The sequence below is a fragment of the Manis javanica genome, chromosome 7, assembly GCF_040802235.1.
Source record: "Manis javanica isolate MJ-LG chromosome 7, MJ_LKY, whole genome shotgun sequence".
NCBI lineage: Eukaryota > Metazoa > Chordata > Mammalia > Pholidota > Manidae > Manis > Manis javanica.
Window position 1 is genome coordinate 33,391,172 of NC_133162.1, and position 12,119 is coordinate 33,403,290.

At 43.5% G+C, this 12,119-nt stretch overlaps 1 protein-coding gene across 12 annotated transcripts in view; it reads right to left on the reverse strand.

Annotated features, from left to right (window-relative positions):
• PDE6C (phosphodiesterase 6C) overlaps positions 1–12,119 on the reverse strand; it is a 56,735-nt gene that overhangs the window by 21,371 nt on the left and 23,245 nt on the right. For 7 of the 12 annotated variants that reach the window (XM_073240676.1, XM_073240669.1, XM_073240668.1 and 4 more), the window contains 8 exons: positions 10,754–10,801; positions 6,826–6,975; positions 6,104–6,247; positions 4,835–4,903; positions 1,468–1,614; positions 1,209–1,232; positions 968–1,072; positions 624–733 (listed from right to left, as the gene is read on the reverse strand). In XM_073240676.1, coding sequence (XP_073096777.1) covers positions 624–733; positions 968–1,072; positions 1,209–1,232; positions 1,468–1,614; positions 4,835–4,903; positions 6,104–6,247; positions 6,826–6,975; positions 10,754–10,801 — 797 coding nt within the window. Of the gene's footprint in view, positions 1–623; positions 734–967; positions 1,073–1,124; positions 1,233–1,467; positions 1,615–4,834; positions 4,904–6,103; positions 6,248–6,825; positions 6,976–10,753; positions 10,802–12,119 lie in introns of all 12 variants that reach the window. The other 5 variants (XM_037015612.2, XM_037015611.2, XM_017678018.3 and 2 more) reach the window with 2 other exon arrangements.

Below are 12,119 nucleotides of genomic sequence, written 5' to 3' on the forward strand. Positions count from 1 at the left end.
CCATGAGCTCATTTAATCTTTATAATGACCTTAGGTATTAGGTACTGTTAATATCATTCTTATTTTCCAGATGAGGAAATCAAGGCTTAGAAAGTTTAAATAACTTGTGAGCCCAGTGAACCCAAATCCATCTGAGCTGAGAACCTGCACCCTCATTATTGCACTTTCTTAGGACAAGAGAGGGAGATGGCAATGATGTTACGATGTAAGGCCAATGGAAGGAGAGTTTGAGAAACAAAAGGACCAGGGAAGTGAAGGTAGGGAGCCCAGGAAGAAATGTTCTCTACCTTGAGCTGGAGAATGTTACACAGGTGTGTACAAGTGTATGCCTAAGATCAGTGCACTTTAACATATGAATTCAGTTAAATGAAGTTGGAAAATGAAGGAACGAAGGCATTTATGAATAAGGCCGGGACACATTTGGAAATGGGAACAGAAAGGAAAGGGGGAGAAAGAGCAGACATTTGTTGGAGAGCTGAAGCTCCAAAGGACTGGGATGTGGCCCTGAGATTCCTAAGGATGCAGATGAGGAGCTGACTGGACTAAGGGAAAAGTTGTCTTCACCCCTAGGCACCTTCAGACATCACCCATACATGTCAACATTACTGCTTATGTTCACTTACTTCATCTGATACAAATTATTGGTGCCTCTGTGGTCAATGTCATGGCAGAAAGCAGCAGCCAGCATGGCGAAGGCTTCGAGATCCGTATAGTATTTCTTTAGTCTTCCTGTCTAAATATACATATATATTTATCTGGATTAATACACCTCTAAACAAGTCCAGTGAAACCTGCCTGCAGTGGAGAAGGGAACCTGCCCTGCTTTCAGAGCAAGCTGGTTATATCTTGAGTATTGCAGCTCATTCTGGTCAATGACAAAACCCAACAGGCAACTAAGTTTTCCTGTAAGGAGGGAAGTACGTGAATATCACAGTATTAATCCACCCACATGCTCAGGGCTACTCACATTCCCTGGCATCATCCACAGGGCAGTTTGGGGTTTCTGGGATTCTGTCTGCGAATTCCAAAATTGCTGATCTAAAATGATGGACCGCATCCATTTCTCACCATGCTCAGGAGGAAAATGTGCAGGTTTACAATTATTTACAGTGCTCTGTACCTACCGTCAGCAAAGTAAACATGGTCTGCCCCACATTAAACCCATGCCTCCAGTTGTGGTAAGTGACAGAGCGGTACCCTTTCCTCACCGTGTACATCCATCTGGTGAGAACCTGTCACCAAAAAACAGACAACACCATTCAGACTTTGGAATAGAATTCTAAAGGTTAGAAGTCTGTGGCAATCTTATCTAAAAAGATAGGTTCATCTTGTTTACACAGTTTAAGCTGGTATATTTACAAAGTTAATAATAATTTAAAATCCAAACTGCAGTTAATCTTTCGAAGCACAGGAAACATTAGTGAAGCACCGCAACAGAATCACACAATATTTCAAATACCATCTGACCTCTACAGGCACTTTGAATTTCTCCACCGCATTTATTTCAAAAAACAGTCGTAGTCCACACTGAACCAATCCGTGCTCTGTAATGGGGAAGTCAGTGAAGCGGAATTCATACAGGTCTACTGCCTTTGGGTCTGGCAAGGCCTCTTTCTGTTGAATAAGGATGAACTGTTTCAAATTACATTCACCTTTTTCCCTTTAGTCTCACAGGTGCCACGTGCAATTCACTGAGCCTCTGTGTGCCCGGCACTTGGGATGCAATTTACAGACATTATCCTCACAACAAGGCTACACAATCATCCCCAGTTTCCAGTTTGTGAAACTGAGACGTAACTGTATTGAGAAACCTCTAAGTGATGGAATTCAATTCCAAAGCCAGCTGAGGTGGCTATTTTCTTTCTCTTATGCGAAATAAAATATTTACTTGCAGCAACCTTACCCATTTTTCATCCTCAACTTCTCTTTTTTCCTATTCAAGAGATACTCAGCAAATAGTGATTGCCTCATTCAGTTATACTGTATTTCCTTTACATGCTCATGATCCTTTCCCACCAGACTGTGAGCTGCACGAGGCCGGGATCGTGCCCCCACCCCCCCACCGGTGTGCTGGTATCCTTGCAGACACTCATTCGACACACCCTGCTCGGGATTCAGGACTCTGGGAGAAAGCAGTGAACTAGGCACATGAGTGCTGACATGACTTGGGAAATGCAAGAGAGATCCTGTGCTCAAGATCTCGTAACTTATTGAAACGGTTACAAATATAGAACAGTGAAAGATGAGAGCTTAGACTACTCACAAAGCATAGTCTGGTGCCTGGGCCTATGGGAGAAACTGAAGGCAGCCTGGGGCCAGTTAAAGGAGAGCTTCTGGAGGGGTGTGTATGCAGCTGTCAGGTAGGAGGCAGGGAGGAGGTCATCACGTGGGAGGAGGGGAAGCCCCAGGAGGCGGACGTTAGCACTGGGCTTTGCAGATCCTGCAGATGGACTTGCAGGAGCAATTCAGTTCAATAGGTACTTACTGAGTCCACAGTGACACCGTACTACTGTGCTAGTGTCACATCCCTCGGTAAGTTTAAGGTTTCCCGGGGGAAAGTTCATGCTCTGTTTATACAGATTTCAACATCAAATGATGGCTCTTTAGGTAAAATTATGGTTTCAGGTCTCCTAACCCCTGAGTTTGGGCTGGCCCTTCCCACCCCTGCCCTTTTCTCCACTCCCTGAGGCTCCCAGTGTCTTCCTGTTCTCCTTTCTCACCAATGCCATTCTCAGACTATGGCTTCAAGCACAGATTTTTTCCTGCAAAGCAATGGCCTAGAGCCAGGAGAGCAGTATTCTTGCTCATTTCTGGGTTCAGATTAGCCATATCTCCTGGGCTGAACAAGCCTCAGTGTTCTCATCTGTGAAATGGGAATAATAATAGTAACATTTTCATCTTTGTTGTTTTAATTAAAAAGCAATGCTAATTTTATTCACATATGTCAAAGAAAATTAGAGGTGATTCGATTCACGGTCCTTAGTAACACTTCAGAAAACTGCTTTCTCCATGTCCCACAGGCCCCTCCTACACCTTTGTTACCCCTTCTCATCACTTTCTTTCTCTCTCCAAACTCTCCCAGGTTCCTGGCCTACATAGGCTCTTCTTTTTCACTCATTTACTTATTCATTCAACAAACTTTTATTGGTATCTGCCCTGTAGGCACCAGGGGTAAGGTAATGAATAAAGCAGATACGGTCCCTGCCTCGGAACCATACATTCTCATGGGGAGAGACAGACACAGACAATTTTTAAAAATCAGAGCAAGAGAAAAGTTACGCGGTGCAGGGGGTGGGGGCATGCTACAAAGCCTCCCTGCTGGAGGTGTACTCTGCCCTTCAGTTCTCAGAGTGTATGTAAAGATAAAATGTGAAAATGCTTTTTAACGTACTACAGGGTCAGCCACACTAAAGTGTAAATGTGCATTTTAGCAGGAAACAAAGTAAGAAGTTCTCAGAATTATGACTCCCAGGCCCAATTTGTAGTTTCAGGCAAACCAATAAATAAAAATTAAATAAAACTTTAATACAGAAATCATAGGTTTTGAGGAGCAGCAGTTTTAAATCTGTGATACAGAGAGGTTGACAAAATTCAAAGCTTTTGAAATCATCAGTATAAGAGTATTTATACCCTGTCCAGAAACAGGATTGTTTTAGAGCAGACTTCCTCACATTCTTTTAAAATGTAGGCTGCAAGAAGGTATTAATTAAAAATAAAACACTGTAAGCTTCCAAAGGCAATACCTAAGAAAACTTCAAGCCCTAAGTCCCTGAGGCAGAATGGAAAACCTCATGTGTGCTCAGCCTTCAGGGCGGGGCACCCTGGTTTGCTGGTGAACGTGTGTCTTTACTTTTGTATGAGCATAGACCTCATATTTAGAAAAAGCCACTCTTTCTACTACTGACAATATTTTGTTACCTGTTATTAAAAGAGTTGCTAAACTTGAAATAATTGAAATTACTTGAACTGAAAGCAGTTTATTGCAATGAGGACAGTTCATTTGATGATGGCTAATCCTTGTCTTGTCCTGCCAAGACTGGAGCCACTCACCACATTTACTACACATATGACCACTATTTAAATAGCCCCTAAAGTTGTTTATGTAATTTCTGTAACAATAAGGATGTATACTCAAAGAAAAAATTCCCGGCTTTTGACTGAAGAGTAGCAACTCTGGCACCCAAGCCATGGCTGCTTTGCAGGAATCACACCACTGAGGAGTTGTGAGTGGAGCTGGGAGCTGCTGCCAGCCCACTGGGCTACTGCATGGTCCCACCAGCCCCCTGCGCCTGGGCTGGCTTGCTCCATCTACCCCCAGAAGGATCCCCTGAGTATCTGATCTGGGCACTTCACCGGTGCCGGGCTGTCATGGTCTCGTTCCACCTCCCCACCAGGCCCTACAGGCTGTTCCTCTCCTCTGCTCACGTCACACACCCAGTAGCAACAGGAGGAGAGAATGGCATGCCTCTGGGCTCCAGAGCTAGAGATGGCAGGTGATAATGGTGCCTAGAGAGGTCTATGTTCCCCTGTAATTCTGCCATGTCTTCCGGGATGGCCATGGTGAAATCCAAACTATCCAAATAAACCAAGCCGTCACAGCGCTAGAGTCTGTGCTTGGAGTCCCTTCTGCAGCAGTCTAGTTTAGCTATGATACCAAATTATCGTGTGGATTGAACTGAGGGAGAAAAAAGGAAGAAAAGCAGACAGCCAGAAAAAAATGCCTTTTCTTTTTAGTCTTGAAAGGTGCCAGAGAAGAAGAAACTCAACATTACTTGAAAAATGAGAATGAAGGTTCTAATATATTTTATTTAAAAGATAGAAGCAAAACACTTACCAAAATTGTGACAAGTTGTTTCTCTTCACAGTCTTCAATTACGTCTATATTTAACTTCTCTTGAAATTTCTAAAACGTAAAAACAACTAAGGTGTGAGATTCCTATAAAGTAGATTTCTATCAGATTCCCCTACTCTTAAAATCAGTACTTAAATTATACTTGAAATATGCTGCAATGAGTTACATGACAAAATGGCATTCTGGATGCAAAGAAGACCTATAGCACTTGATGATGAAGAATTTTCTCTAAAAAATAACCTAATATAATTTATGCACCCAAAATATAACAGTGGCTGTCTTAAAGGAAAAGGAGGAGTGGCGGGGAAGAGGTGGTTTGTTGGTACATAGGCAAGAAAGAGGCAAATGAGTGGCTTATACTGTTTTTCTATTAGTTTAGAGAAATTTGCCTTTATTTTCTCCAGTCTTTCTCATCTTCAACATCTTGGACTGTCAAATAAAATTTCTCTTGACACACAAATCCCCCAGAAAAAACAAAACCAAAAAAAGCTACCCCAAGAAAACTACCCCTACACACACACTCAGACACCTAGGGAAACACAGGGAATAGAGCCAGCGGATGTGTGACACATTTTCCCTTCACTTGGTGGTGATTAGAACACTGCTAGTAAGATCTACTGGCTTCTCCATCATCCATGAAGTTGCTCTTGGTCACATTTAACCAATGAGAATTTTAACAAATGTGATGTGAGCAAAGATTTGAAATGAGCTAGCGCAGCTGGACTTGCTCTCGCACTTCTCCCATCACGGAGAGAAGAACATCCATCAGGCAGCTGCTGGCCAAGAAGGATGAGATACGCATACTGTAATGCAAACGGATAGCTGGGATCCAGGCTCAACCCAGATCAATCAAACCTTGGTCAACCCACAAACGCATGAGTGAGAAATAGATGCTTATTGTTGTATACTACTGAGGCGTGGGGGTTGTAATGCATCATTGGATGATAATAACTGATGATAGATTTTCCTTCCTGGAAATATTTTTTTCCTTGCTAACACTCTAGATGTCATACTCCGGCTCCCGCAGACCCAGGACCTCTTTTCAACCATCCAAGCAGACTGGAGTTCCAGAAGGCTCTGTGCACATTGAGCCACCCAGGTCCTCCCACAACCCCTCCTTCTTTGTCTCCCCTTCCTTAGCCCAGAACTAAACTCATTCTCAGTTTTCAGATGTCTGGGTAACTAAGTAAAAATTCCAGAAGCTGTGGTTAGATACCACCTAATGTGCACAGGACTGAATTCCCCACTTACCAAAATAGACTGGATTTCATCAGCAGTCGCTTTGGTCTGGCTCATGAGCATTTCTTGAGCTATGTCCTTTCTGTTTGCAAGCTTATTCATTTTCTCATAGGTGTCAGTATTTAAAAGAGACCATCCAAGAAATTGCGTAAGAGTCTGAAATGGATAAAATATGATTAAATTTTCTAAAATTAAAGGAAAATTGATTTTGAAGCAACAATCTGCATGCTTTTCTATTAATCTCTCTTCCACCATCAACAACCCAGTTCCTTGTTTTGATCTAAGAAGAAATATACAAATAACCAGTCCCACACAATAAATCTGGCTAAGACCTTGTTTTTCAAAGTGCACCATGAATACTTTATTAGAGGAGAGAAATTACAAATATCCAGTAGAATAAAGTACAACTTGAAAATCAGAGAGAGGATTAGGAGTGACAGCAAGAATGAAAGGGACTAGAAGGGATGGGGAAGGAGAGAGGAATGTTTTTCCCTGGTTTCCGAGTCTGGTAAAGAATTTTGATTAAGCCCGAAATTCATACTGTGGTAGAAAATGTTGCCGTTTATAGAAGTCAGGAAACAGAAATGACACAATAACAACATACTGATTGCAATCATGTGTGACTCATGTCTTAATTGCCTTTCAAAAATATTACTACAGAATAACAAATGATTATGCATCCTCTATTATATCATGAATTTCATTTACCTCCATTATTTTATAATTACACTTACCTCAGTAATGTGTTCATCATACTCATCGAAAGGTTTTCCATCCTTCCTGTTGTAAAATGTAGCCACTCCCACAATCTCTTCTTTCTTGTTGACAATAGGCAGGGACAAGACATTTTTAATGACCCAACCAGTTTCATCCACAGGTCCTTTCTGCAAACAATAAGGACACTTAGGTTACTTAAAAAAAATGTTTTTAATAATTACAGATTCACAGGATGTTGCAAAAGAAATGTACAGTGAGGCCCTGTGTTCTCTTCACTCACGTTTCCTCAATGGTAACATCTTGTATAACTACTACACACTATCAAACCCAGGAAAGAAACATTGGTACACTCTGGGGAAGTTATGCAAATTTCACCAGATTTATATGTATTTATTTGTGCATCATGTGTGGGTGTAGGTGTTTCTATGCAAATTCCTCCCATGTGTAGATATGTGCAACTTTCACTGGAGTCGAGTTACAGAATTAATCCATCATCACAAGGCTTCCTGGCACTACCCCCTTTACAGCTGACTGCCGCTTCTGCCCCACACATGCTTAGGTTACTTTTAATTTTAAAGAAAGTATAATTTTGGGGTGTTAGATGCACAACTCCTGCATTGTGTCAGGACGTGGCTAGGACTATATAGCCATAAAAGTGTGCTAATAATTCAATTAAGTATACTAGAACCAAGTGTCTGTATTGTACAACCCTAACCTCTTCTCTTTGTCTCCCCAGCCCTAGGGACGGGAAGCACTTACCTCTATGTTATCTCAGTGTTCCCTGTTCTTTTCTTCTGTACTACAACACTATGTTTAGCTAATTCCTTACATTAAGTTCTCTCTGTTGAAATACCTAGTGTGTTTTCTGTTTTTCTGACTGATCGATCAAGATAGTCTTTTGGTCTGTGGTGCAGCCCCTATGATGTGCCAGGACTTGGGCTAGCTGCTGGGGGTACAGAGATGAATAAATGATAGGCCCTAAACTCAAGATGATAACAATCTAATGGGGGGTGCAGACACAGAAGTTTAGGAGTATTTCTCAAAGTGTGGCAAAAGGACCACATACAACGGATTCTTTTTTTTTTTTTTTAAGCTTGCTTCATAGACTCTGGGCAGGCATCTTAAATAATTCTGGTGTTTTCTGAAGTCTAAGAACCATGTGTCCTAATGGTCAAAGCATTGGGAAAAAAAAAAGGCAGTGCACAGTGGTTCTCAAAGTCTTCATACTTGGAAAATACTGTGAAATATTTATATACTTAAACCCTCATATGGACTAGGGACAAAATAAGTAACAGGAAATATATTACCTGTGTGTTAAATAACTTCAGAACCATTATCATCCACATATATTTTTGAAAGCTTCCAAAACTAGCTTCACTGACTGCTTCTTAGTTTTTCAGTAAATATTCATTATCTGTTCATGTTTTGCTATTATTAAGTTAGAGCTTATTAACAGAAAGTGATAGAAGGAACTTAAGATTCAAGAAAAAATAATAGGACAGAAGCTTAAAACTAAGAAAATTGTATGTGCATCTTTTTCTGTGAATTGGATCACTTTAATGTTAAAGGAAGAACCCTTTAGTCTAGTTCAACAGACACCCTGGAGAGGTCTACAACCTAATCCTAGGAACTTGTGAATATATTACTTTACGTGGAAAAGAGGCATTAAACCAGGAGATGAAATTAAGGATGCTAACCAGCTGACCTTAAGATAGGAGAAGTAGCCTGGATTTTCCAGGGGACCCAATGCAACTACAAGAATCCTTACAAATGGAAAAGAGAGACAGAGTCAGAATCAGAAAAAGGTATATAATAGAAGCAAGGTCAGGGGGATTTGATTGCTGGCTTTGAAGATGGAAGGGAGCCGTGAACCAAAGAATGCAGTCAGCCTCTGGAAGCTGGAAAAGACAGGAGAATCTGCCTTTTGGATCCTCTCTAGAAAGGAACACAGTCCTGCCAACACCTTGACTTTAGTCCAGTGTGACCCATTTTGGTCTTCTGACTCCAGAACTGTAAGATACTACAGTTGTGTTGCTTCAAACCACTAGGTGGTAATTTGTTACAGGAGCAATGGACACTAATACACCATAACCCCAAGGAGCACTGTTTGAGAACTATTGCCCGTGCAGGTTTGCTCTGACTGCAATTCACTTTTAACTGTTGATTTTTCCATTAAACTTCTCAGGTACAAAATGGGAAAGCGAGGATTGGAGGGGGCATAAGCAGGAGGAGAGAGAACGGGAAGGTGGGGGGAGAGGTGGAGGCTTGGGGAGGGCAGCCACCCTGTCCTGGGTCTGGTCTTCGGAATCACCCACAGGGGCAATGCCCATAAAGGAGAATGGGGAGGGCGCCTGAGGTGGCCAGGAGCACCGGCGAGATGCAGCCCTGACCCCCGGCTGGATGGGTGGGGAAGGAGTGTCTCAAATCCCAGTGCATCTGTAGAGTTTGCAGGACTGTTGGGGATTCCTAGGGCCACTGCTGCCTGTCCGAGGAGTCTGGGGTGTGCAGATGGGTCTCTGCTATGTCCCCATCATACTCAGCCAATGGCTGGGAGCAGCCTGTGGGATGTGTGGCCTCCGTGCTACAATCACTGGATTTCTGAGCCCAGGAGCCTCTGTACGGTCATCCTTCCCACCGTCAGAGGCCCGAGAGGTCGTTTTCATGGGCAGCACACTGGTGTGTCCGGGAGAGCTGGAAAATTTCTGTGGGCCAGAGGTTTACCCCAGGGAGGGCTCCAGCCTCCTTGCTGCTAGGGCCCCAGAGCCCTTGCGTGGCTGTTCCTTCAGTAGCCATAGAGCAGCCTGAGAGAAAGCTCAGGCCCTCAAACCTCAGACCACAGCCCTGGCTCTGCGGAGCCAGCCTTCTTCTCTCTGTGTTTAGACAGTGACTGCATAAGGGCCAGCCAGCTTAGAAAGTCCTTGTCGCCTTTTTCCTGCCTGCGCATTCTTTCCTGACACCCAGTTGCCACATATATAGAATATATAGAGGTCAATGCTGGGCACAGTGTGGTCATGATTAGGCTTCAGCTGCAAGGAGGAAAGAGTTAAAGCAAACACACCATAAGGTGTATGCATGTTTTCCATGTCAGTGAGCAGAGGGGTAAGCAGGGAGGTCCGGGGGAAACTTCCATGTAACCAAGCAAGCATGCACAGGTTTCCTCAGGCCTGGTTTGAGCCTGCTGCTCAGGATGTGGCCCCTCCCTGGAGGAGGCCAGCCTCTCTCTCCAGGCGTAGATGGGGATCTGTGTGTGTCTGTGAGACTAGTGGTCCCCCTGGGAGGGCTGTCTCTTCCTCAGTGGGACCAGGGCTCTCACTGGACATTTGTTAAAATAGGACACAGAACAAGGGCCAACAGAGGAAAAGGAGGCTGCAGAGACAGTTTATCCCCAGTGGTCAGGCAGGGAGGGGGTGGCAGAGAGGACAGGAAGGGAAGGGACTCACTGGATGTTGTGGCAAGAAAGATAAAGCCAAGGGCCTGACAGCAGGAGAGGCCCCCAGGGATCCAGCAAGGAGATTTTCTTTTCCTGATAACGACTGCAATAAACTGAAGGGAAGGGATGGAGAAGACTGCCAAAGGGCTGAATCCAGGTAGTAGGATGTATCCAGCTAATTATTTCTGCAAAGAATATTTATTGGGCACCTATGATGCCAGGCACTGTTTTAGGCACTAAAGGACCAGGAGTGGGAGAGAATGGAGAAGGGTCATGGACCCTCTGAATGCCAGGGTGACAAACACCCTGTCTCCTTCTCTCATGGCCCCCCCATGCCCCGCCCTCCTTTCACGGAAGAATCTGCTATTTGGTGGCCACTGGCCCAGCTGAGGTGATGGAGACAGAAGCCCTGTGTGCACCTCTGAGCATAAGGCAGACTCGGGATGGAGCCGCTCAGTACTGTCCACCCCAGCCCCCCGCACTGGCAGGTGAGGCCTGGTAGAGAGTGAAATTACCTGAAACGTGAAGTATTCATCTGCAGGGGCATTCAGCATGTTACATATCTATAAAGCAAGAGGAGACGGAAGTCCTGAACAGTGTGCAGTGGAACTGTTAACCCATAAGCAGAGTAAGAAATAATGCGGGAGAGTGAGGGTTTCTTCCTCAGCTCTTGACGGCTTGCAGGCAAATTATTCACACTGGACCTCAGCTAGGCCAAATTTGTAAATAACACATTGAAGTGAGTGTCTCTTCTGCTAAGTAAGTCATTGAATGACATTTAGTGCCATCTCTGCTCCTTCCTACTCTCCAGCCTTGAAGGATTATTCTTCCAAATTCAAAGTAACTAGCTACTCAGACCAAGGAGAGGAGAAAGCTGGGCGGAATGGCTGCTGTGCTGGGGCAGGTGCGGTAGCAATGATGGGAAATTTCTATGTTCTTTCTTTCTTCTTTTTTTCTAATGTGGGATCTGGATTGGAAGAACGTGGCTAAGGAGCAGGCGGAAAAAGCCAGAGAGCCTTTTAGGTACAGCAGAGTAAATAGTCATTATGAGACATCACTTTAAATACTAAATTCAGAAACTATTACTCACATTCATATGACAAGAAATCATTCCATTTTGGGTAATTTTTAATTATCTGTACATTGGGTCATATCCACAAATGGGTCTTAATGAAAGACTGTATCTTGCTTCCTACCAAAATCATATTAGATACTTAAAATCATAGCATTTTAAAGTTGGAAGGAAGCTTAATAATTAATTTCGAGCTTTTCCTTTTAAAGGTGAGGAAATAGAAGCCCAAAGAGGTTAAGTGACTTTGTTCAAATTCATGGGATCCGCCACGAGGGTGCGGGTGGAATCAGCTGTCCTGGGGAGGGGTTGGGGAAAACCCCAATTGGTATGATTTGCCAATTTACATGATGTAAGTACTCCCACCACAGGAGATTTCAAGCTGCCAACAGTTTAACAACTTGCTCACAAAATTCCCGAAAGTCTAAAGATCCAGTAAGTAGGTAGGAGTGAGCTTCTGCCGCCTCCTGTACTGACTCTGCCAGCCCCTCGGCCCACACACAGCAAGGGCTTCCTGAGAGTGGTTGAGCCACACCAACTGTTTTCATACTATTATTACAAAGCAAATGTGAAAAATCTTTCCAAGTTTTTGTTAGTATATATGACCTAATAATTTAAGGAGTTATTTGTGCCATCCATTAATTTATGATATGATTTGACTAAACAGCATGGATTGGCTGAGCATCCTTCAGGAGGCAAAAAAGCAGTTGGTCCTCTTTCCTGACCTTTCCAACAACGGTATCTGTTTTAACCCATACTTTACAGGCTTCTGGAGAATATCTACAGATGGGTCAAAGTCCTAGAGGCCAGGC